This window comes from Ranitomeya variabilis, chromosome 6 (genome assembly GCF_051348905.1).
Source record: "Ranitomeya variabilis isolate aRanVar5 chromosome 6, aRanVar5.hap1, whole genome shotgun sequence".
In the NCBI taxonomy this organism is placed as follows: domain Eukaryota; kingdom Metazoa; phylum Chordata; class Amphibia; order Anura; family Dendrobatidae; genus Ranitomeya; species Ranitomeya variabilis.
In genome coordinates this window covers 407,073,524-407,100,367 of record NC_135237.1, presented here as the reverse complement: position 1 = coordinate 407,100,367, position 26,844 = coordinate 407,073,524, and the positions used below count along the sequence as shown (strand labels likewise).

The following is a 26,844-nucleotide window of genomic DNA, read 5'->3' as shown; positions in this document are numbered from 1 at the left end:
TATACGGTAGTTATCCAAGACTAAAGCCTCGAAGACCACCGACCAGCATTGAATGCTAAGTTATTGAAAACTGAGTAAGGCTACTTTCACACTAGCGTCGTGCACTGCACGTCGCTATGCGTCGTTTTGCAGAAAAAACGCATCCTGCAAAATTGCTTGCAGGATGCGTTTTTTCTCCATAGACTTTTATTAGTGACGCAGTGCGACGCATTGCCACACGTCGCAACCATCGTTGCTTGTAACGTTTTTTGGTGCGTCGTCTGCAGCATTTCCGACCGCGCATGTGCGACCGGAACTCCGCCCCCTCCTCCCCGCACCTCACAATGGGGCAGCGGATGCGTTGAAAAACAGCATCCGATGCTCCCGTTGTGCGGCGCTTGCACAGTATGCGTCAGGGCGCTGCAACGTCGCATTGTGACGTGCAGTGCACGACGCTAATGTGAAAGTAGCCTTAAATCAACCATGTATTGTCAGCTGCACACGCTTGTATTTTCTCAATAATATTATTTCCTGCCATAGCATGAAGTCTAGACCCACGTGTCTTTCATGCACCCAAAAGAACTCTTTGCCTGAAACCATTTTTCGCTATATTGTTATTAAAACAATGTAAAGTAGTACCTGCTCTGCGGATATAAAAATAGAGCTAAAGTAAAGGAAATATAAAAAGCTTGTTTACTTCGTGTATCGTCAGAGATGAGTTCCAGTTTTAGGATAAGTTATGAGCCACTGCACTGATCATTAACCCCTTTACGACTTTGGACATAACCATACGTCCGAGGTTGGTAAGTAAAAAAAGAACCTGGATGTAGCCATATGTCGTATCATTAATGTGGCACCGCGTCCGCAGTCACAATGATCGCACTAAGGTGCCTGCTGTATCTTGCAGCAGGGCACAGAGTCGTCATCCCGGGGATAGCGACAACCCCTACAACTACAATCGCTGTGATTGGCTGTTAATTCAATAACATTGCTCTTAACATTGAGGTCCAGCTTAGCAACACCGGCATCACCAGGGCCAGCTCTGATTGGTGTGATCAGACGATAACGTTGATCGCACGAGTCAGTGCACAGAGGCGATCTAGCCTCCTCAGCGGTCATTCTGTCACGCTGTGCTGGGTTTTGTGGTGCCACATAGTTTTTGAAGCCTGTGCCAGCACTTCTGCTGGTGCTGCAGTGATTCCTGAAGACCTTCCTGATCTTTCCCTTATCCGTTTCTGATGTCTGATCTTTCCTAATCCACCCCAATCACCCTCTACTCCTCCCCCCTCCTCTCCCTAACCCCCTTTTTAATCTTCTCCTACCGCTGTGCACTGATCAGTACCTGATTGCTCGATTTTTGGCAGTTGTTTTTTTTTTTGTATGTGAAAAAAGAATTAAAGGGAACCTGTCACCCCCAAAATCGAAGATGAGCTAAGCCCACCGGAATCAGGGGCTTATCTACAGCATTCTGTAATGTTGTAGATAAGCCACCGATGTATCCTGAAAGATGAGAAAAAGAGGTTATATTATACTCATCCAGGGGCGGTCCCACTGCGGTCCAGTCCGATGGGCGTCGCGGTCCGGTCCGGGGCCTCCTATCTACATAGGATGACATCCTCTTCTTGTCTTCACGCTTTGGCGCAGGCGTACTTTGTCTGCCCTGTTGAGGGTAGAGCAAAGTACTGCAGTGCGCAGGCGCCGGGCCTCTCTGACCTTTCCCGGCACCTGGGCACTGCAGTACTTTGCTCTGCGCCAGAGCCGCAGCATGAAGACAAGAAGAGGACGTCATCGTAAGAATATGGGAGGCCCCGGACCAGACCGCGACGCCCATCGGATCGGACCACCCCCCCAGGTGAGTATAATCTAACCTCTTTTTCTCATCTTTCAGGATACATCGGGGGCTTATCTACAGCATTACAGAATGCAGTAGATAAGCCCCTTATGCCGGTGGGCTTAGCTCATCTTCGATTTTGGGGGTGACAGGTTCCCTTTAAACAAATTTAATTGGTTTATAGGACTAGATTGGGGACAGTAAAAATATACTGTAGTAATCCGTGTCAGTATTTTTTTTTTTTTACTGAATATAGTCGGGGTTAATGTCAATTCAGAAAAAAAGAATCGAATTCATGCGCAAGTCCTATAGCCATCGAGCGCTGATAAGCGACGCTGATCGGCCTCCAGTTGTTGCTTTCTGTGTGTGTAAAAAGAATACATTTTAGGTTAGATGCTAGGACCAGATTAGTGACAGTAAAAATATACTGTAGTAATTGGCGACTACTGTATTTTTTACTGAATATAGTTAGGGTTAGTGTCAGATAGTTGTGGGCGCTCAGTAATTTATTTTTTATTTTTTTTACGGACGTCCGTTTAGTAAGTTTGCTTTTTAACAAATTTTGATATTCTTTTTATTTTATATATTTTTCTTTTTCTTTCTAGATTTTCATTTTTTTCTCTTAATAAAAGTTTATAACACACACTCACGCACACCACCTCTGAATAAAATTTGGTACACGCACAAACATAACATACTTGAAAAAATGTCCAGCTCATCCCAATTATGGTATTTATCGGAGGAGGCATACAGCTTCCTTGCCTCTGACACTTAGTGAGGGACAGGATGCCACCTTCCTTTATTTTTCATCCTCTCTCTCATGTGACACCGAACCACCATGTAGACGCTCCAGGACAGAAAATAAACCAGCTCTCACCTTTACAGCGCTCACTGTATGGATCCTACCCCCTGAGGATTATGTGCCACTGATTCATGATTTGACACTACCAGCCTCACAGAAATACTCTTTCAAAGTCTTTCTCTCTGAAGTTTTTGTAAGCCTCATGCTGGCCCAGACAAATTTGTATGGCCAGCAATTTTTGGCACAAAAACACCCTTCATCATTTTCTAACTGGACCCCTAATAGACTAAGTAAAAATGATGATGTTTTGGAACCTTGCCCTTCACATGGGTTTAGTGAAGAGGTCAGAGCTTAAGCAATATTGTAGCGTTGACGTTTTGTATAAAACTGTACTGTTCCGCATGGCCATCAGCCGTAAACTATTTGAGGCAATCAAAAATGTTTTGCACCACAAAGATAATGGACATTTAATGCACAATGTCCTTTCCAAGATGACCCCCAACTTTGACTGACTTTTTTCAAAGTTCTGATGGGTATTAATCACTTCAGCAACAAGTTTGCTGATGTGTACGTTCCCCAAAGGGTAAAGACTCAAATTTCAGCAGCACCTGCCCAGTAAGAGGACCAGGTACGGAATTAAGCTCTACAAACTGTGAGAGTGCCTCAGGGTACCACCCACAGGTTTAGAGTTTGTGAAGGGAAGGACACCCAGATTGAACCCCCTGGATGCCCCCCTGTCTTGGGAGTGAGTGGGAAAATTGTGTGGAATTTGGTGCACCCACTTCTGAATCACCTCTGTGTAGATAACTTTTATACCAGCAATTCCACTCTTCAAGACCCTCTTTATGTGAGCTACTGCAGCATACAGTACTGCAAAAATCAGGGAGGCCTTCCTGAGGCCCTAATTGGGCAGCTACTCAGAAAGGGTGAGCACAGAGCCCAATATAGTGACAACATGCTAGTGGTCAAGTAAAAGGACAAGAGGGATGTCCTTTTATGACCACTATACATGGTGGTGATGGCAGCTCCCCCACCACTGTACGAGGTACCTCTACACAGGTCACCAAACCAGACTATGTACTATGGTACAACAAGAACATATGGAGAGTTGATCTTCATGATCAAGTCCTCCAGCCGTGCAGTGGCATGAAAAAAGTGCGGTGTGGTATAAGAATCTGGCCGTGTATATCGTGCAGATGGCAATGTACAACGCTTATGTGCTATGATGATGTTCAGGCCAGTTTGGTACCTACCTTCAGTTCCAGGAGGTAGTAATCAAGGCCCTAATCTTTGGAGATCAGTAAAGAGTGGGCCCAAGTACTTCCGGAACTGAAGGTGTTCGTATGGTACCAGGCCAACATTTCACCTGTGAAGTCACTCAAACCACAAAGAAAGTAAGGGCGCAAAAGAGGTGCCGAGTCTGTTACAGAAGGGGGATAAGCAAGTGAACCACTTATCAATGTGACACCTGCCCCGCCAAACCTGGCCTGTGTATAGTAAATGCTTCAAACTGTACCACACATCCATGGACTGCTAAATTCATATCTGACTTGCACAACTCGCATATGCCAACGTGATGCACTCGCCATAGAAGTAGCATATTTATATAGGAAGTTTCCAAATTAATAATTGAAATAGTTTTCTGACAGTTCACATTGACATGTATTTTTTTTTTATTAGATAGACTTTAATGTATGACATGTAAGGGTCCAGTCACTTTTTTTTTTTTTTTTTTTTTAATTTTTTTTTTTAAGTCCAGTGTTTTCTTTAATTTTGTGTTGTAGTATTTAGCCAGCTATCAATTTATTTCTCCTAATTAATGCTTTTCTGTGGTATTTAAATTGGGTATAGCAATATTTATTATAGCTGTGAAAAGCAATTTAGGGCCTCTTGGCTAAAAATGACAGAACTGTCATAAAAAAACAAAAACTGTCGAGTCCCTCAGCACTTTGCACAAGACTAACTGCCCACTTTCCTCTCCAGCTGAAGGTTATGCTGCCTTCCAGGAGGACAGTTCTGGTGATGAAGCAGAGAGCCCGTCCAAACTGAAGAGGTCCAAGGGAATCCATGTATTCAAGAAGCCCAGTTTTTCTAAGAAGAAGGAGAAAGACTTCAAAATAAAAGAGAAACCTAAAGAAGAGAAGCACAAAGAAGAGAAGCACAAAGACAAGAAGTCCAAGGATCTAACTGCTGCAGATGTAGTCAAACAATGGAAAGAGAAAAAGAAAAAAAAGAAGCCCACCCCAGAGCCAGAACCAGCACCTGTAGATGTGCCGAGGCTGAGGCCAGTATTCGGAATCCCCCTGGCTGCAGCTTCGGAAAGAACCATGATGTGTGATGGGATCCGGCTGCCGGCTGTGTTTCGGGAGTGTATGAATTTCATTGAGCAACATGGCATGAAATGTGAAGGCATCTACAGGGTGTCAGGTAAAACTGCTGAACTTACGGCTGGTAACTTCAGCCTGACATAAGGATATGCAGTATATTAAACTTGCCCAGTTGAATAGTTATGATTGTATGAAATGAAGCAATCATTTAAAAGGCCCCAAGCATAAAGAAACATAGATAGGATATTAAAGTATATGGGAGGCGCGTAGTTGCCAGCCCCTTATGAAAGTGGCTTTTGTGGTTAGTGCATTGTTTGGAGGAGGGGGGTAGATAATGTGTTATACACTGAATGCAAGAGGCAGATTGCTGTAATTGTAACTGAGACCTGATGGAAGAACAAGAACAACAATGGGTATTCAATATTAATAATGTTAAAGGGGTTGTTTGATAAAAAATGGCTGCAGATGTTTTATAATTTTGTTAAAACATCAGATGTTGAATAACCCATTTTAAGTATACAGAAAGTACCGGTACATCACTTATTTATTTTATTTTTTTTACCACTGACTTTTAAAAGATTTAATTTTTCCGTCCATAAGGAATCAAGTCAAAGGTCGATGAATTGAAAGCATCATATGACCGTGAGGAGTCTCCTAACCTTGATGACTATGAGCCTTACACAGTTGCCAGCCTACTGAAGCAATACTTGCGTGAGCTACCTGAGAACGTCCTCACCAAAGAATTAATGCCTAAATTTGAAGAAGCCTGTGGCAAGGGCACCGAGGCAGAGAGGCTGCAGGAGTGTCAGCGTCTCTTGAAGGAACTGCCTACCTGCAACTTTTACTTGATTTCATGGCTGATTGTTCACATGGACCATGTCATAGAGAAAGAGCTTGAAACTAAAATGAATATACAGAATATTTCGATTGTGCTGAGCCCGACCGTTCAGGTACATATGACAGATTTCCTAGAGATTACATTGCTTGGACAGAGTGACTTTCTTAAACCTCATTTTAACTATTCGTTCATGAGTGGGACACTGATCCGTAGTAATGATGACCGTGCATGTGAGGAGAAAGTTGATAATCCTTGGATCACTATTAAGTTCTGCAGTGATGTCATGTACATCATTTATGTGACTGGTGAGGCCAATAATCCAGAATAATGTTCAGTTTTAGTGGTTACTTCAGGGCCAGAGGAGACCACTGCAGTGTTTGGGATTGTTTTAACACATTTTCTACTCTTTATCAGTGTTTTTTTTTTTTTTTTTTACTAGTCACAGACAAGCCCTTTAAGCTATGGCTTCTTTACAATGAAACCATGTCTTTTGTCATTTGACCCTTTCCTTTTCTGCAACATTCTCCTTAATTGTTACTCTTATGCCATCATCTACTTTTTATTGAAAGGACCTGCATGGAAAGTCGGAGTTGTGACAGCCTTAATTCATAGTTTTCTACACTAGATAGGTGACAACTGCTAGATCAGTGGGCTCTAACCATTGGGACCCCCAGTGATTGTCAGAACAAGGGTTTCTGTGTCCCCAGTTTAAATGCAGCAGCCACCGCACTTGAACACTGCCCCTCCAAAGTCTATGGGACTGATGGAGATGGCTAGTGTGCATGTGTGATGGCTATTTCATTCAAATTGGGGACATGAGACCCCAGTTTAATGATTAGTGGGTGGTCCCAGTTGTCAGACTGCTACCAATACAGATAATCGTGTGAACTGCTATCTAATGGATAGGTGATAATTGGTTATTACTGAAAACCCCTCTATTTAGATTTTCTTGAAACTATAAAGAGGTTGTCCACTACTAGGACAACTTTTTCTCAATCTGAATGTTGGCCCCATGAAAATAAAACCACCAGTCGTGTTCCTTGGACTTTCGTGCAGTTGCTATGACGCGTGAGCCCAATCAGCGCTGGCGACACTGTCCCCGCCTTCAGGTGTATTAGTGATCAAGAAGTGAGAGCGCAGGCTCGGCTCCCACCCCCTCATGATTACGTATATGTCTGAAGGCGGGGACAGTGATGCCAATGTTGATTGGGCTCAGGGCTCATGTATACTGACCACCTCACAAGAGCCCCTGGTAACACGAGTGGTGACACCACTGGAATGTCACGGGAGGGGAGTATAGGTGTTTTTATTTTCACGGGGCTAACATTCAGCTCCAGAAGGGGTTGTCCTAGTAGTGGACAACTCTTTAAAGATGACCTAATTAATTAAAATAGTCTAAATATATTGATGTTCTTGCTTTTGGGGTAAGCAATAAGCTGTCCTCACGCTAGAGCTTGCGTTGGCTTAATTTATGTTGTCTTCTGTATTCCAGATCAGTAACAGAGTCCTGTACGTATTCTTTACACACGTGCAAGAGTTGTTTGGTGGAACAGTGATCAAGAAGGTGATAAAACCTCTCCGCTGGTCCAATATGGCCACCATGCCTGCTCTGCCCGAAACTCAAGAAACTATCAAGGAAGAAATTAGGCGACAGGTTTGTTTTTGCAGTTTAGCTTTATACCTGTACAGTGTAGAAATGGCTTATCCTTATTTTCTGTATTAACATTTAAATGACTAGAGAAGGTTTTATTTTATTCTCTACTCCTTCCAAGAACTCCGTTAACATGGACATGAGTGTTTTTTGGGTTTTTTTGCCTGCGTAACAGGCTGTAGTTTTGAATGACCTAATTTATTTGGTCATAAAATGCACAGAAAAACTGAAACAAATTGCTCAACAAAATGGAGAGAGAGAGAAAGGGAGAAGTGGTGGAGAAAATGTAATTCTGCCATTGCTTATTATTTATTTTTAACAAGGTTTAATGTGTGGTAAAAATGACCTAGAAAAATGATTGTCCTGGTTAGTGTGATTAGTGATTCCAAAGTTGTATCGCCTTGTTTTTTATTTTTAGCCATGACGTTCAAAATTTTATTAAAAAAAAGGTAGTTTTTTTTCGCTTTGCGTCACTATTATTCATGATTTTTATAATTTTATTCTCCCGCTGAGTGAGGGCTTTTTTAATTTGCTCTTATAACATCTTTGTTAGGATGTTATAAGGGTTAAACGTTGACCAGCGATTTCTCATTTTTCCAACAAAATTTGCAAAACCACTTTCTTTCTCGCTTCATTGGGGGACACCGGTAACCATGGGTGTATGCTGCTGTCACTAGGAGGCTGACACTATGCAAATAAAGAAGTAACTCCTCCCCGGCAGTATACACCCTCTGACAGGCACCAGGCAACTCAGTTTTTGCTTAGTGTCTGTAGGAGGCGGACCTGGATCTAACCCCAGATCCGCATTTCTTTTACAGGGATTTGTTGTTTGTTTTTAAACATTTCCCCTTTCTTTTTCAGATATTTTCTTCAGGGTAAAGGTGCAGTTTTTCTCACACTGTTTTCCCCACTTTGAGCAGCCGAGAGAGCAGTGTGGTATCACCCACATCGCACCCTCTCTGACCCGCTGGGCAGGACTTCGTCCCCTGTCACCCATTCGGGTGTTCAGGGTGACCTTCTTCCTCGGTGGCCAGTCCTGCCCGTTTTCCCCTCCTCATCCCTCTCCTCGGAGAGGGATGAGAGGAAGACGGCGGTCACTTCCAGTGACCCTCTCCCCCTGGTTAGGGGTCGACGCCGTCTTCTGCGCCGGAGAGTTTGCGGCGCGGGAAGGAGGACTTTTTCCAGGACCCTCCATCTTCCAGGGATCCTGGTGTTTCCTCATCTTCAAGTAGGGAGTCTTCAATCAACAAACCATCAACCACCACCTGCCCAGCAGTGATCGCCTCTTACCAGACCTCCTTTCTGATAAGGGGACCGAAGAGGGCCGCATTCTCTGCGCCGGGACGCGCTGTCGCCACAGGAAGGGGAGCAGAAACACTAGCATTCTTTTTCCCCCTCTTTATTCAAACTTGCAGGCGCGCGCCCGCCATTTCTCCCTGTCTCTCCCGGCTTTTTCTTTCTTTTTGGCGCTCGAGCGCCCTCTTGTGGCGGCCGGCGTTATTGCGGCCGGGACGTTCAGCGTCTCCCTGTCTCGACCTGCTTTTTCTTTCTTTTTGGAGCTTGAGCGCCCTCTTGTGGCAGCTGGCGTTATTGCGGCCGAAAAAAAAGAAAAAGACAGGATTTTCTCTGGGAACACAGGCACCTGTGGCTACCGCTGTTGCTGTCCGTCAGCAGGCTCAGCGCTACTAAGTACTCCACCTGGCAGTATTTCTCCGTGGACAAGGTAATATCCACCTATGTCCGACCCCACCCCGGCCTTTGCCCCCTCGGCCATCCATTACGCCTGCGCTCACTGTAAGAAAAAGTGGGCCTCAGGTCAGCCTTCTCCTTTCTGCCCGTCCTGCGTTCCTCCTACCATGTCAGTGCCCCAGGAAGCTTCTAGGTCCCGGGATGAGTGCACACCCCCTCCCCCGGAGTAGGCTGTTGCAATGCCTCAATCAGTGTCCGACCTGACTAAGGTTTCTCAGTCCCTGGTCCAGGCACTTGAACGTATCCCGCTTCTCTCTAATGCCACCAGTGCCACGAACACTTCACACGGCGATTCGCTCGCACCTGTCCTAGACCCTCACAGAGGCAGACCGGACAAAAGAGACAGAAAACGGACCTTATCTAGATCCTCTTCGAGTTCCCTGGACGGGATTCCCCTATCTGCCCGTTCCCCCTCCTCGCAGGCGGACGTTGGGTCTGACCCTTCCTCCCAGTCGGAATCTGACTCTGATGCAGGTCAGACTTCCGGAACACAGGAGATGGTCGATAGCCTTATTTCAGCTCTCATTCAGACGCTTGATCTTAAGGAGGATGAAGCGAGCTCTCAGGACGTCTCCGTTGCGTTTAAATGGATTAAACGTCCCTCTAGGTTTTTTCCTAATCACAAGGAGTTTTACAACACTACCTCTACACACTGGGAAAACCCTGGCAAGCGTTTCCCTGGCAGGAAATGGCTTGACGTGTTATACCCTTTTCACTCCGACCTGGTCTCCAAATGGTCCGAGTCTCCTAAGGTCGACCCACCTGTGTCTAGGCTATCCTCTCAGACAGTTCTGTCTATCCCGGACGCGGCTTCCCTTAAGGACAGACAGATCGAGGCACTAGCAAAATCGGCATTTGAGGCCTCCGGAGCCTCCCTTTGCCCTAGTTTCGCCTCGTCATGGGTAGCCAAGGCTGTATCAGCCTGGGCCAAGACCCTGTGCAGGGGCATTTTAGCTTCTGCTCCTGCTGAGGAACTGTCTGAATTAGCGGATCAGATTTCGCTGGCAGGAAAATACCTCATGAATGCCTCCCTTGATGCAGCGGCCTGCTCTACCAGGGCTAACGGCAATATTGTTGCTATTCGCCGGATTCTTTGGCTAAAGGCGTGGAACGCTGACTCCGCTTCAAAGAAATCGCTCACTGGTCTACCTTTCCAGGGTTCCAGACTCTTCGGCACCCAACTAGATCAAATGATTTCGGTCGCTACGGGTGGTAAGAGTACCTCTTTACCCCAGTCCAAGCCGAAACGTCCCTTCATCAGGAGGGGCCCTCAGTCCTTTCGCCCCTTTCGGTCCTTTGCCTCTTCAGGAAATCCCACCCAGGACCGTTCCTCATCACAAGGGGACAGAAGAAAACCTTCTTTCTGGCCTCCACCGCGTTGGAGAGCCAAGAGCCACCCCGCAAAACAATCGGGATCTCGGGGCCACAGGTTTTCTAATAAATGACGGGTCGCCCCCACCTGGAACTCCTTCCAGGGTGGGAGGCCGCCTTCTTCTGTTCTCAGAAGTTTGACTTTCAGTAGTCGACGACGCCTGGGTCAGGGAGATCGTCACGTCAGGCTACAAAATAGAATTTTCTTTGCCCCCAGGAAGACGTTTCATGCTCTCTCGTCCTCCCACTCAGCCCTCTCATCTCCAAGGGCTTCTCCAGGCCGTCGAGTTGCTCCTCACCTCAGGAATCGTAGTACCTGTGCCTTTTTGCGAACGGTTCTCGGGTTTTTACTCAAACCTGTTCGTGGTTCCAAAAAAGGACTGCTCTCTACGTCCGATTTTATATCTCAAGCGATTGAACCGCCATCTACGGATTCGGCACTTCAAAATGGAATCTCTGCGCTCGGTAATCGCGTCCATGGAGCCGGGAGAGTTTCTGTGCTCAGTGGACATTCGGGATGCGTACCTTCACGTTCCGATTTGCGTACAGCATCAGAGGTTCCTCCGGTTCGCGATCCAGGAGCATCATTACCAGTTCACGGCCCTCCCTTTCGGGCTGGCGTCTGCTCCCAGGGTCTTCACGAAGGTCATGGCAGCTGTCATGGCCATTCTGCGCTCAAAGGGGATCCTAGTAATCCCATACCTCGACGACCTCTTGATCAAGGGCTCGTCTCATCGGGATTGCAGCCAGAGCCTCCAGCTTACTCTGGACACGCTAGTTCGCCTCGGCTGGTTAATCAACTACCAGAAGTCTTCCTTGATTCCAACCCAGCGTCTGGAGTCCCTGGGCATGGAATTCGACACCTCTCAGGCTCAGGTCTTCCTCCCCAAGGGGAAGTTCCTTTCTCTTCGTCGGGGTGTCAGAGCACTAAAGGGCCCGAATCCTCCGCCTCGCTATGAGGGTTCTGGGGAAAATGGTCGCTTCTATCGAGGCGGTCCCCTATGCCCAGTTCCACTCTCGTCCCCTCCAGCTGGCCCTTCTATCTGCCTGGGACAGGATTCCGTTTTCCCTGGACAGTCCGTTTCGCCTCTTACAAGGTGAGGCAGTCCCTCTCTTGGTGGACGCTGTCCACCTCCATTCTGCGCGGGAGGTCATTCCTCCCTCCCCACTGGCAGGTGATTACCACCGACGCCAGTCTCCAGGGTTGGGGAGTGGTCTTTCTCCACCTCACAGCCCAGGGCTGCTGGACGGCTCAGGAGGCGTGCCTCCCTATCAACCTCTTGGAAATCAGAGCCATCTTCCTAGCCCTCATCCGCTGGGAGCCCCTTCTCTCGGGAAAGCCGGTCCGCATTGTCGGACAACGCCACGGCCGTGGCATACATAAACCACCAAGGAGGGACTCGCAGCAGTCAAGTGATGACGGAAGTGGCAAAAATTCTCAGATGGGCGGAGGATCACGTCCCCTCTCTGTCGTCCACATTCCAGGGGTGGACAACTGGGAGGCCGACTTTCTAAGTCACCAGGGCATCGTTGCGGGCGAGTGGTCTCTTCTTCCCGCAATCTTCAGCCAGATTTGCCAGCGGTGGGGCGTTCCAGACGTAGACTTGATGGCCTCCCGGGCAAACCACAAGGTTCCCCAGTACGTCTCCAGATCTCGGGATCCGATGGCCGTCGGATGCGACGCTCTCGTGATCTCATGGGCCCAGTTCCGGATGCCCTATCTGTTCCCGCCTCTCCCCTTGATCCCAAGGGTAGTAAAAAAGATCAAGACAGAAGGGATCCCCGTCCTCTTGGTAGCGCCAGATTGGCCTCGCAGGGCCTGGTACGCGGAACTGGTGAACATGCTATCGGACGTTCCGTGGAGGCTTTCGGATCTTCCGGACCTTCTTTCGCAGGGGCCCCTCTCCCACCCGAATTCTCGGTCTCTGAATTTAACAGTATAGCCGTTGAGGCCGCGGTCCTGAAGAACGCGGGTTTTTCGCATAGCGTCATCCAGACTATGATAAGGGCGAGGAAACCGGCTTCCTCGCGTATTTACCACAGGTGTTGGAAGGCCTTTTTCCGGTGGTGTCAGGACAACAATCTGTTTCCTATCACCTTTTCCCTTCCTTCCCTTCTCGGCTTCCTTCAAACGGGCCTAGATTCGGGTCTTTCCCTTAGCACCTTGAAGGGTCAGATTTCCGCTCTATCCATTCTTTTTCAAAGAGACCTAGCTTCCCTACCTCAGGTGAGGACCTTCATCCAGGGGGTTGCTCATATAGCTCCCCCTTACCGTTCTCCCGTCGAGCCTTGGGATCTCAACCTAGTCTTAGACGCCCTCCAGTGGGCGCCCTTTGAACCGCTTCAGGATGTTTCCTTCTCGCTTCTATCCTGGAAGGTAGCCTTTTTGGTCGCCATCACCTCCATCAGAGGGGTGTCAGAACTGGCGGTATTATCCTGTCGTTCTCCCTTTCTAGTCCTGCATCAGGACAAGGTGGTTCTTCATCCGGTTCCTTCCTTCTTACCGAAGGTAGTCTCATCCTTTCACATCAACGAGGACATTATCCTCTCTTCCTTTTGCCCTTCCCCGGTTCATCCCTTGGAGAAATCGCTTCACAAGTTGGATGTGGTCAGGGCTATCCGTATTTACCTCGCTAGAACTGCCTCTTTTCGTCAGGCCGATCCTCTGTTCGTCTTCTCGGATGGGCGTCGAAAGGGACTTCCCGCCTCCAAGTCCACGATTGCTCGTTGGATCCGTTCGGCGGTTCTGGAGGCATACCGTGCCCAGGACAAACAGCCTCCTTTCGGGGGTGAGGGCTCACTCTACCTGGGCTGTGGGAGCTTCCTGGGCAGTTCATCACTAAGCTTCGGCCTCGCAGGTTTGCAAGGCCGCTACGTGGTCATCCATGCACACCTTTGTTAAATTCTACGGGGTGCATACTCAGGCTTCCGCGGACGCGAGCCTGGGTAGGAGGATACTGCATGCGGTGGTTTCTCACCGGCCGACCTAACTCCTCTTTTTCTGCAATACCCGCCCTAGGGACTGCTTTTGGACGTCCCATGGTTACCTGTGTCCCCCAATGAAGCGAGAAAGAAAGAAGGAATTTTTGGTTCTTACCGTAAAATCTTTCTTGGAGCCTTCATTGGGGGACACAGCACCCTCCCTTGAAGTTGTACAGTGTTAGCTAACGTGCCGTTGTTGTGGGTTGGTACATGGGTTGAGTTTTATATTACCTGTTCCTACTACTGCTTTTTGCACCAACTGAGTTGCCTGGTGCCTGTCGGAGGGTGTATACTGCCAGGGAGGAGTTACTTCTTCTTTATTTGCATAGTGTCAGCCTCCTAGTGACAGCAGCATACACCCATGGTTACCTGTGTCCCCCAATGAAGGCTCCAAGAAAGAGATTTTACGGTAAGAACCAAAAATCCCTCTTTTTTTTTTTTTTTTTTTTAAGGACGACCTCAATTTGAAGTGAGTTTGGGGGGTCAATATATGACACAAAATACCCTAAAGTGACACCATTCTAAAAACTGCACCCCTCAAGGTGCGCAAAACCACTTTCAAGAAGTTTATTAACCCTTCAGATGCTTCACGAGAACTAAAGCAATGTGGAAGGGAAAAAAATAAACATTTTACTTTTTTCACAAAAAATTTACCTTGGAAGCAATTTTTTTTATTTTCTCAAGGGTATCAGGAGAAAATGGACCACAAAATTTGTTGAGCAATTTCTCCTGAGCACACCAATACCCCGTATGTGGGGGAAAGCCACTGTTTGGGCTCATGGCAGTGCTCAGAAGGGAGGGAGCACCGTTTGACTTTTAGAACACAAAATTGGCTGGAATCAATGGTGGGCGCCATGTCGTGTCTGGAGACCCCCTGATGTTCCTAAACACTGGAACCCCCCCTAATTCTAACTCCAACCCTAACCGTAATTCCAACCATAACCACAACACTAACTTTAGCTCAACCCTAACCCTAATGGAAAAATGGAAATATTTTTTTTAATTTTATTTTTACCTAACTAAGGGGGTGATAAAGGGGGGGGGGGGTCTGAGTTACAATTTTTTTTTTTTATTTTGATCACTGTGATAGACCCTATCACTGTGATCAAAATGAACCAATAGGAAAAATGTCCCATTGTTGCCGGGTGATCTCGGTGGGCGTGTACTGCACATACGCCCCCATTTTCTTCCCGGAAGAAGATGCATCCAGCAACTTTATAAACTTTTCCTGTGAACCACCTGAGGGTTCAAGGTGCTCACCACACATCTAAATAAATTCCCTGAGGGGTCTAGTTTCCAAAGTGGGGTCAGTTGTGGGGGTTTCCACTGTTTAGGCTCATCAGGGGTGCTCTCCAAACGGGACATGTCGTCCTCTGATTCCAGCAAATTTTACATTCAAAAAGTCAAATGACGCTCCTTTCCTTGCGAGCTCTGCTGTGTGCTTAAACAATAGTTTTCTCCCACATATGAGGTATCAATATTTGAAGGGAAAAAGGGAGACACAAAGCACAAATAGGGTCTTATCTCACAAAAGAATGGAGGAATCACCAAGAAAATCACTCACCTGGTGAAGCTGAAAGCAGGCATGTAAAGATTTCGGCTGCCGCAGATCCACAAGCCGGTCACCGACCATGTGAAGCAGTATACTATAGGAAGTGTGCGCTGCCGTAATAATGATGAGGTTTCAGTTGGTCCAACTGAAACCTCGTCATTATTAAGGCAGCGCAGATTTAATCCACACTTCCTATAGTATACTGCTACATATGAGGTATCAGCATACTCAGGAAAACTTGCATAACAAATTTTAGGGTCCATTTTTTCCTGTTATCATCCTTGTGAGAATAAAAAAGTGTTGCTTCTAAAGTAAAATTTTTGTGAAAGTTAAATGTTCATTTTTTTCACATTCCAAAAAGGGTTAATAAACTTCTTGAATATGGTTTTGAGCATCTTGAGGAGTGCCCTGCCGTGAGCCCAAACAGTAGTTTTCACCCACATATGGGATATTGGCGTACTCAGGAAAAATTGCACAGCAAATTTTTGAGTCTAAAATAATTTTTTTGTGAAACAAAGTTAAATGTTTTTTTTTTTTTTTTCCTTCCACATTGCTTCAGCTCTTGTGAAGCACCTGACAGGTTAATAAACTTCTTAATTTGGTTTTGAGCACCTTGAGGGGTACAGTTTTTAGAATGTCACCTTTGGGTGTTTTCTGCTATACAGGCCCCCCCAAAGTCACTTCAAATGTAATTTGGTCCCTAAAAAAAATTTGTGAGAATTGTGCTGATGTAAAGTGGAAATGTGGGAATTGTTACGTATTAACTATTTGGTGACATAACTCTGATTTAAGGGCCTTAGAATTAAAAGTTTGAAAATTTTCCAAATTTGCGTTTATTCATGAAAAAAAAACGGAAGTCATATTGAAGAAATTTTACCACTAACATGAAGTAAAATATGTCACTAAAAAACCATATCAGAATTAGTGGAATCCGTTGAAGTGTTCTAGAGCTATATCTACATATGGTGACCTAAGATATTAAAAAAATCTGGCACTCAAATAGTTGTATGTGCAATCAGTTTATTAAGGATAGAAAATCCCAATATCTTATGACGTTTGAGTCTTAAACTCAGACCTTCCTCAGACTGGGAGCCTGGGATGAAAACAAAACAGTATACAAAAAATAATAAATAAACCCAATTTGTCAAAGATGTTAATATTACAAAAATACTGAAGAAGCTATGTCAGTTGAAGAAGCAATATGAATTAATTTATACATATGCAACATATTTGTCACTGTGATAACATTAATGATAGATGATAATACAGTATATTCCAGTACAGAAATAAAGCACCTAGAGGCATAAAGGTATAGGAGTACATTGTTTGCCCAAAATTAATTGTTAGTATTGTAGATGGGCAATATTTTGTGTAGAATATGTATAAAAAATTAATTAAAGAGTGAAACAATGAAAAAAGAAAAAAAGGGGAAAAAAATGAATAAAGAAAAAAATGAGAAAAATAAGTGAAATGGTAATAGTCACAATTGGTAATTTAGAGATAAACTGGTCACATAAGTAGTCAGAATTGTAAAAATTGGTCTGGTCATTAACGTGCAAACCAGCTTGGGGGGGTAATGGGGTTAAAAGAAGGCTCTACAGATCTCTTTAACCAGTGTTAACTATTATAAAACTTTTTTTTTGCAGGAATTCCTGTTAAATTGTTTGCATCGAGACCTGCAGGCGGGGATAAAAGATCTGTCTAAAGAAGAACGACTGTGGGAGGTGCAGAGAATTTTGACTGCACTTAAAAGGAAGTTGCGAGAAGCTAAAAGGCAGGTGTGTGGTATTCTAAGTCTCGGCCTGTCTGTTCTGTTAAACCTTTCATCACCAGGCATGCATAATGGCACAGAGGGTACAAGGCTCGCCCTTGTATGGTTCTTGGCGAAGACCCAATGTGCTGAATAGGTGTCATGTGACTTGGACTGTCCTCCCTGCCCAACGCAGCTGCTACATTTCACATGCTGTTCACCTCTTCACTGCTCTTATCTCTTCTCTTTTATCTAGTGTGATTCATTTCTGTACTGCAGCTGACTCATGACTTTATACTTGCCAAGTTATCCACGATGTATCTTCACTTTCCACATTTGTGGGTTTTATTGCATAACTTTGTGATTAATAACTAACCTAATGGATGATGTAAAAGATCAGAAAAATTTTACTGCTTTTGCATAGATTCAAAATAATACAATGCATAGAGAACATTTTTGTAACATGTATATCGCAAGCTGTAAAGAGTAATCTTTGTTTTTTGATTTTTTTTAACCATATATAACAGGCATTTTAATTACCTGCACATCAATGGGGGTGCCAGGTCCTAAGACCCCTCCCCCCGCCAACAGCTCAGTAGATCCTTGAACTGTGTGTAGCGCTGCAGACAGGAGCCTACAGCTCCTGTCTGAGGTTTCCTAGCCTATGCTTTCTACTGAAACTCTACTCTGCTCTTAGTGCGCAGGCCATGGCTCTCACTGATCTGCAGGCAGTAAGGCTTCTCCCGCAGCGGATTTGATAAATCTGCAGGGCAAAACCACTGCGGTTATCCCTGCAGATTTATCGCGGTTTGTCTTACGGTTTCCGCTGCGGGTTTACTCCTACTATTGGTGCTGCATATGCAGCATCAATAGTAATGTTAAAAATAATTAAAAAATGGTTATATACTCACCATTTGACGTCCCGATCTCCTTGGCGTTGCACGCGGCGGTCCGGTTCCAAAGATGCTGTGCGAGAAGGACCTTCGTGACGTCACGGTCATGTGACCGCGACGTCATCGCAGGCCCTGCTCGCGCAGCAACCCTGCGACCGGACGGCTGCGTGCAGCGCTAAGAGGTGAGTATATCATTTTTTATTTTAATTCTTTTTTTTTTTTACACAAATATGGTTCTCAGGGCCTGGAGGAGAGTCTCCTCTCCTCCACCCCGGGTACCATCCACACATGATCTGCTTACTTCCCGCATCGTGGGCACAGCCCCATGCGGGAAGTTAGCGGATCAATGCATTCCTATGTGTGCAGAATCGCCGCGATTCTGCACAAAGAAGTGACATTCTGCGGAATGTAAACCGCTGTGTTTCTGCGCGGTTTTTCCTGCAGCATGTGCACAGCGGATTGCGGTTTCCATAGGTTTACATGTAACTGTAAACGCAATGGAAACTGCTGCGGACCCGCAGCTGCAGAAACGCTGCGGTTCCGCAGTAAAAACCGCAACGTGTGCACATAGCCTTAGTGCCTCCTAAAGAGAAAAGCATCAAGAAAGTTGTTATCCTTTAAGCAGTTTTGCCACTCAGCTGCCAGTGCTCATTTCTAGCCAATGTGCAGTCTTTTCTAAACTTGCCCACTGATGCCTTTTACGTTGTTAGTGACTGCTGAGCTTGTGTGATATTCATCTTATGGAAAATGAACAATTGGCAAAGTAATTTTATCTCGAGTACTTTTCATAGGACTGTGAAACCAAGATCGCCCAAGAAATTGCTAGTCTTTCAAAGGAAGATGTTTCTAAAGAGGAGATGACAGAAAATGAAGAAGAGGTTCTTAATATACTGCTTGCACAGGTAAGTGCATCGCGTGTCTGTGAGGATTAACTACACATAGGTATAGGCCATAGACCGCCACCTGACCGCATTGTCAAGGGTCAGGTAAAATGCTTGGGAGAACACACTACGCTGGACTATTTCATAGAAACTAGTTTTAAATCACCTCAAATCATATAGTGAAAATGCAGAAATGTGTGTGGTTGATTACCAGGTAACACTAGATGAAGCATGGTGCATTATTAGGTATTATGTCTCCTTAGGTCTCTACTGAAAATGTGGGATTAATGACCAGAAATGTAGTAAAAACTTTGAAAGGTTTCAGAATTTTTGTGCAACATGGAGTTCCACCAAACAATTGCCACTTTTTCCGTTTTGAATCCGCACTGCTAAAATGAGTGAAGTTGGTGAGGAGATAGGGCAAGGCCCACCTGCCTGTCCAATTCATCAAAAGTGCCAGCAATTTGTATGCCAGATATGCTCCTAGTAGTATTTTTGGCAAAACCAGTCTAAAGATGTGCTGCATTCATTAAGTGGCATTCGCCACTGTAATGAGTTTGGCGCCTTGTACCCCAGCAGGAATGGCGTAACCTAAGCTTGTGCTATGCCAGTCTTGGTGAACTGACCCCATAGTATGTAAACAGGCTTCATCTTACAATGTTGATTACTTCACAAGTGGAATTAAAGTAGCTGTGATTTGTTTTCACTGGACAACCGCTTTCCAGCCTAACTATGAAGATTTAACGATAACCTGTTGTAGAATTTTATAAATGCAGCGGTTACCTAATATCTTCATCTGTAACAGAATAGCTGCAGATTTTAGTGCTAGATTTTGGAAGGAAAATCTGCTGAATACACCAGCAGCAAAGTGGATGAGGTTTGATAAAACCACACACTGCTGACTATTTCTGCTCAATAATGCATGACCATTCTTGATGTGGATTATACACCAGATCCACAGCAAAATGTGTAGCTGTGGGTTCAAGTATCCTGACCAACAGTGAGGACATATTGTAAATAAGACAAATTACTGTTGGTGTCACCCATGTCATCGCTGCTCTAATGGACACACAGACCGAAGGAGGATCAGGCAGCCATTAGCAGGGAAGCAACAGAACGTATTCAGACTTTTTATTCAGCTCCGCACTTCTCTACAATGGATTTAAAGTAACAAAACCCCTTATACAATTGGGAATTGTTTGGTGCTGATTTCCTTGTGGATTCTAGGTCTGATTTTCTGGAGAATTGTAGGCACCCATATGAACCTGGTCAGTCTTATTTGGGCAGCCAGTGTTCCAATACTGTGAAGAGACTACCTAGATACATGTTGTACTATAGCATTATATACTAACACAGCTGACTTTTTTGATTTTCTTCTTTATTTTTATGATTAAATAAATAAATAAATGAAAAAAATAACGGCAGTGCATGGACTGTCAGATGGCAGAGCTCGGCAGTGCCCTCGAACCACTTTTCACAGGGGCTGGCTGGCATTTTTCAGCCTGGGGGGCAATCGCAAGGCAGTGGCCCTTCAGTTGCAGTGGCCCTCCTTTTCCCTAATAATCTCTGGCCACTGCATAAAAGTAGCAGAGATAACAGGCTTTAAAAACAGGCTGGTTCATAGATATGGGAACAGAATGGAGCTTGCTGCATAGATATGGTAGCAGAACCAAGCTTACTCCGGAGATATGGGAGCAGAACCAAGCTTACTCTGGAGATATGGGAGCAGAACGGAGCTTACTGCAGAGATATGGTAGCAGAACCGAGCTTACTCCAGAGATATGGGAGCAGAACAGAGCTTACTACAGAAATATGGGAGCAAAACAGAGCTTACTACAGAGATATGGGAGCAGAACAGAGCTTACTGCAGCGATATGGGAGCAGAACAGAGCTTACTACAGAGATAAGGGAGCAAAACATAGCTTACTACAGAAATATGGGAGCAGAACGGAGCTTACTACAGAGATATGGGAGCAAAACAGAGCTCACTACAGAGATAAGGGAGCAGGACCGAGCTTACTACAGAGATATGGGAGCAGAACCGAGCTTACTACAGAGATATGGGAGCAGAACCGAGCTTACTACAGACATATGGGAGCAGAGCGGAACTTACTGCAGAGATAAGTGAGCAGAACCGAGCTTACTACAGAGATATGGGAGCAGGACCGAGCTTACTACAGAGATATGGGAGCAAAACAGAGCTTACTGCAGAGATATGGGAGCAGAACGGAGCTTACTATAGAGATATGGGAGCAAAACAGAGCTTACTATAGAGATATGGGAGCAAAACAGAGCTTACTACAGAGATATGGGAGCAAAACAGAGCTTACTACAGAGATATGGGAGCAAAACAGAGCTTACTACAGAGATATGGGAGCAGAACAGAGCTTATTACAGAGATAAGCGAACAGAACCGAGCTTAAGTCTACTACATGGAACCAAGCCTGCTACATAGAAACTGGAGCAGAACCGAGATTACACATACAAGAAACAAATACCGCCACACCATGACCAGACCACATATTACCACCACATAGTGACTGAATAATACCACTTAAAAGGAACAAATATAGTGATGAGCGAATATACTCGTTCCTCAAGATTTCCCGAGCACGCTCGGGTGTCCTCCGAGTATTTTTTAGTGCTCGGAGATTGTTTTCAGCGCCGCAGCTGAATGATTTACATCTGTTAGCCAGCATAAGTACATGTGGGGGGTTGCCTGGTTGCTAGGGAATTCCTACATGTACTTATGCTGGCTAACAGATGTAAATGATTCAGCTGCGGCGCTGACAACTAAATCTCCGAGCACTAAAAAATACTCGGAGGACACCCGAGCGTGCTTGGGAAATCTCGAGTAACGAGTATAAACACTCATCACTAAACAAATACCAACGCACCATGTCCAGACCACATATTACCACCACATGATGACCAATAATACCACATAACAAGGAACAAATACTACAATACTGATCATTAATTTAAAAAAAACCCCACAATACTAAGTGCTACTGTATACAGGAACTCTGTATTTACTGTCAGTGTACAGGTAATACAGTGATCACTGGTGACATTATACACAGGAGCTCTGTATATAGTGTCAGTGTACAGGTAATACAGGGATCACCAGTGACATTATACACAGGAGCTCTGTAAAAAGTGCCAGTGTACAGGTAATAGTGATCACCACTGCCAGTGACATTATTCACAGGAGCTCTGTATATAGTATACAGTGTATAGTGTCAGTGTACAGGTAATACAGTGGCCACGTCACAGTGCAGCGCACACTTCCGTGCACAATTTGATGTGCGGCTGTACAGCCACCACCAGGCGGCTGGCCCTGAGCAGCTGCTGGGGGAGCGGCCCGGGGGGCATTTGCATCTTTGCCACCTGGCCCAGCCCGCCCCTGCCTTTTCATATAATGGGTCCTTCGGCTTTCCATCACGTTGTTGGGCATTTTACCAGACACAATAGCTCAACATGCTGAACTACTTTGTCTAGCGTTGTGTCCGAATCTGTGACGGAGCCTCCGGTGCCCATGGCTGCACACTTTGCCACCACTCGTATTCTTCACATTGTTCAGAGCATACTTCCTCACTAACGGATGTTTATCCTGTTAGGAAAATGAGATCCTCACGGAGCAAGAAGAGCTTGTAGCAATGGAGCAATTTTTACGAAGACAAATTGCTACAGAGAAGGAAGAAATCGATCGTCTTCGAGCTGAAATATCAGAGATACAAAGGTGGGGGTCATTATACACTCAAAGCCATTAAAGGGGCTGGTCTCTAGATACGGCTTCATGAGCGCACCGCTCCCGTCCCCCAGCTTCTTGCTCGTTAAGTGCTGAGCATTCCTGAAGATTGACAGGTAGAAGTTACCACGTACTTCTGGCGCACACAGCTTCTAATATGAAGTAATTTGCAAAGTTGCCTGTTTTTACAGGCACGTTGCAATTATACCCATGTTCAAACATAAGACAACCCCTTACTAGGGGTTTATAAAGGTTTTTCTGTCATGTTACCAAGATCATGTCACTCTTTATCTTCTAGTCTGCGAGCTGTAGCATCAGTGTTGTTTTACTAGATGGAAATGGAAGTAGTGCGCACTGAGCTTATGAAATCCCACTACTCATTCGCATGGAACCATTTTGGTCTAAAAAGTGTAGATTCTTCTACTATTACACACTACCCGCATCATAGATTCGATTATTTCATATTCATGCCGCATTTTATATCAGCAATGTCAGGCTTGCAACAGGTTTACTGCATTGTTCAGTAGTAACTTTGTACACATTTAAGGAGGAAATATGTGAAATCTAAACTTACAAGTCCATGTTTACCAGCATACCGGTTTATGGTTTTATTTTACAGATTACTGTTTTTATTGTAGGTGTAATGCTTTTTCACTCCAGTATAGGAATCTAATTTCAGGTTACTGAATGTTTGGTCTTTTGCACTTTTCAAATCTGACTTTTCTCATTGTAGTCGGCAACAACATGGCCGTAGTGAGACCGAGGAGTATTCATCAGAGAGTGAGAGCGAAAGTGAGGATGAAGAAGAGTTACAGATTATTCTGGAGGATCTCCAGCGGCAGAATGAAGAGTTGGAGGTAAGTCCTCTTTTATCTGGATCTAGACTATCAATGGTCATGTACTTAAAGGGTTTTTGCTATTTAATCTCAGAGTAGCATAATATTGGGCACAAGACCCTGATTCCAGGGATATGTCACTTATTAGACTGTGTTGTATTTTCAATACAAACGGTGTTTTATCAGCAGGAGATGAAAGTTTCCAGGCCTACAGCTCACATGACCAGCAGTCGGGCTAATCTGTGTAACCCAGCCCCCACCACTGATTGGCAACATGCTGACCATGCACGGTAGACAAAACAGGTATTCTATTAAAACTACGCCAAGCAAGTGACACATCTCTGGAATGCGTTTTCTTGCCATATGTTATGCTGCTCTCAGAATATATAGCAAAAACCTGCTGACAGATTTCCTTTAACCCCTTCCCGACCTTTGACGCAGCGTATGTGTCATGAAAACCTGTGCCAATCCGACCTGTGACACAGCATATGCGTCATGGTCGGATCGCGCTCCTGCAGGCCGGGTGAAAGGGTTAACTGTAATTTCACCCAAGCTGCAGGGACAGGGGGAGTGGTACTTGAGCCTAGGGGGGGTGGCTTCGCCCCCCTGTGGCTAAGGTCGCTCTGATTGACTGTTGAAAGTGACGTTTCACTTTCAGTCATAGCGATAGTAATATTTCACCAATGAAAATTGGAGAAATATTACAATCCAGCCATGGCCGATGCTGCAATAGCATCAGCCATGGCTGGAGATCGCGATCTGCCCCCCGCCACCGATCTCCTCCCCACCGTCCTGTCATCTGCTGTCCTCTGCTCCCCCTGTCCTCCTTTCCGCTCCCCCTGCAGTCCGATCTCCCCCCCGCTGTCCGATTCCCCCCCTCCCCTTCATACTTACCGACCTCCGATGTCCCTCCAGGTGCCCGTCCGTCTGCTCCATGGGCGCCGCCATCTTCCAAAATGGCGGGCGCATGCGTAGTGCGCCTGCCGAGTTGGCTGGCAGATTTGTTCCAGGTACATTTTCATCGCTGTGATAGGTTCTATCACAGCGATCAAAATAAAAAAAATAATAAATAAACCCCCCCTTTATGACCCCCATAGGTAGGGACAATAATAAAATAAAGAAAAAATATTTACTTTTATTTTTCCACTAGGGTTAGGGCTAGGGTTAGGGCTAGGATTAGGCTATGTGCACATGGTGTGGATTTGGCTTCGGATCCGCAGCGGATTGGCCGCTGCAGATTCGTAGCAGTTTTCCATCAGGTTTACAGTACCATGTAAACCTATTGAAAACCAAATCCGCTGTGCCCATGGTGCGGAAAATACAGCGCGGAAACGCTGCATTGTATTTTCTGCAGCATGTCAATTCTTCCGCAGCGTTTTACACCTGTTCCTCAATAGGAATCCGCAGGTGAAATCTGCACAAAAAACACTGGAAATCCGCGGTAAATCCACAGGTAAAACGCAGTGCATTTTACCTGCGGATTTTTCAAAAATGGTGCGGAAAAATCTCACACGAATCCGCAACGTGGGCACATAGACTTAGGGTTATGGTTGGAATTAGAGTTAGGGTTGGAATTAGGGCTAGGGTTGGAAATAGGGTTAAGATGAGGCTTGTGGTTAGGGTTATGGTTAGAGTTAGGGGTGTGCTGGGGTTAGGGTTGTGGTTGTGGTTAGGGTTGGGATTAGGGTTAGGGGTGTGTCGGGGTTAGGGTTGTGGTTAGGTGTGTGTTGGGGTTAGGGTTGTGATTAGGGTTATGGCTAGAGTTGGGATTAGGGATAGGGGTGTGTTGGGGTTAGTATTGGAGTTAGAATTGAGGGGTTTCCACTGTTTAGGCACATCAGGGGTCTCCAAGCGCGACATGGCGCCACCATTGATTTTCAGCCAATCTTGCATTCAAAAAGTCAAATGGTGCTCCCTCCTTTCCGAGCCCCAACGTGCGCCCAAACAGTGGTTTACCCAAACATATGGGTTATCGCCGTACTCAGGAAAAATTGCACAACTTTGGCCGTCTAATTTCTCCTGTTACCCTTGGGAAAATAAAAAAAATGGGGGGCTAAAAACTTATTTTTGTGGAAAAAAAAAGGATTTTTTATTTTCACGGCTCTGCGTTATCAATTTCTGTGAAGCACTTGGGGGTTCAAAGTGCTCACCACACATCTAGATAAGTTCCTTGGGGGGTCTAGTTTTCAAAATGGGGTCAATTGTGGGGGGTTTCTACTGTTTAGGCACATCAGGGGCTCTGCAAACGTAACATGATGCCCGCAGACCATTCTATCAAAGTCTGCATCCCAAAACGTCACTACTTCCCTTCTGAGCCCCGACGTGTGCCCAAACAGTGGTTCCCCTCCACATATGGGGTATCGGCGTACTCAGGACAAACTGGACAATAACTTTTGGGGTCCAATTTCTCCTGTTACTCTTGTGAAAATAAAAAATTGCTTGCTAAAAAATAATTTTTGAGGAAAGGAAAATTATTTTTTATTTGCACGGCTCTGAGTTATAAACTTCTGTGAAGCACTTGGGGTTTTAAAGTGCTCACCACACATCTAGATTAGTTCCATGGGAGGTCTAGTTTCAAAAATGGGGTCACTTGTGGGGGAGCTCCAATGTTTAGGCACACAGGGGCTCTCCAAACGCGACATGGTGTCCGCTAACGATTGGAGCTAATTTTTCATTCAAAAAGTCAAATGGCGCTCCTTCCCTTCCGAGCCCTGAAATGTGCCCAAAGAGTGGTTTACCCCCACATGTGAGGTATCGGTCTACTCAGGAGAAATTGCCCAATACATTTTAGGATCCATTTTATCCTGTTGCCCATGTGAAAATGAAAAAATTGAGGCTAAAAGAAATTTTTTGTGAAAAAAAAAAAATAAAAAAAAAAAATACTTTTTCATTTTTACAGATCAATTTGGGAAGCACCTGAGGGTTCAAAGTGCTCACTATGCATCTAGATAAGCTCCGTGAGGGGTCTAGTTTCCAAAATGGGGTCACTTGTGGGGGAGCTCCAATGTTTAGGCACACGGGCTCTCCAAACGCGACATGGTGTCCGCTAAAGATTGGAGCCAATTTTTCATTGAAAAAGTCAAATGGCACTCCTTCCATTCCGAGCCCTGTCGTGCGCCAAAACAGTGGTTCACCCCCACATATAGGGTATCGGCGTACTCAAGACAAATTGTACAATAACTTTTGGGGTCCAGTTTCTCCTTTTACCCTTGGGAAAATAAAAAAAATGTTGCTAAAAGATCATTTTTGTGACTAAAAAGTTAAATGTTCATTTTTTCCTTCCATGTTGCTTCTGCTGCTGTGAAGCACTTGAAGGGTTAATAAACTTCTTGAATGTGGTTTTGAGTACCTTGAGGGGTGCAGTTTTTAGAATGGTGTCACTTTTGGGTATTTTCAGCCATATAGACCCCTCAAACTGACTTCAAATGTGAGGTGGTCCCTAAAAAAAATGGTTTTGTAAATTTCGATGTAAAAATGAGAAATCGCTGGTCAACTTTTAACCCTTATAACTTCCTAGCAAAAAAAAATTGTCCAAAATTGTGCTGATGTAAAGTAAACATGTGGGAAATGTTATTTATTAACTATTTTGTGTCACATAGCTCTCTCGTTTAACAGAATAAAAATTCAAAATTTGAAAATTGCAAAATTTTT

The 26,844-nt window shown here is 45.2% G+C and overlaps 1 protein-coding gene across 3 annotated transcripts in view; it reads left to right on the top strand.

Moving 5' to 3' along the window:
- The window catches only part of RALBP1 (ralA binding protein 1), a 69,785-nt gene that overhangs the window by 35,043 nt on the left and 7,898 nt on the right, over positions 1–26,844 (top strand). For all 3 annotated transcript variants that reach the window (XM_077270205.1, XM_077270207.1, XM_077270206.1), the window contains exons 3-9: positions 4,596–5,039; positions 5,540–5,889; positions 7,270–7,431; positions 16,729–16,860; positions 18,517–18,627; positions 22,227–22,348; positions 23,091–23,214. In XM_077270205.1, coding sequence (XP_077126320.1) covers positions 4,596–5,039; positions 5,540–5,889; positions 7,270–7,431; positions 16,729–16,860; positions 18,517–18,627; positions 22,227–22,348; positions 23,091–23,214 — 1,445 coding nt within the window. The remainder of the gene's footprint in view (positions 1–4,595; positions 5,040–5,539; positions 5,890–7,269; positions 7,432–16,728; positions 16,861–18,516; positions 18,628–22,226; positions 22,349–23,090; positions 23,215–26,844) is intronic.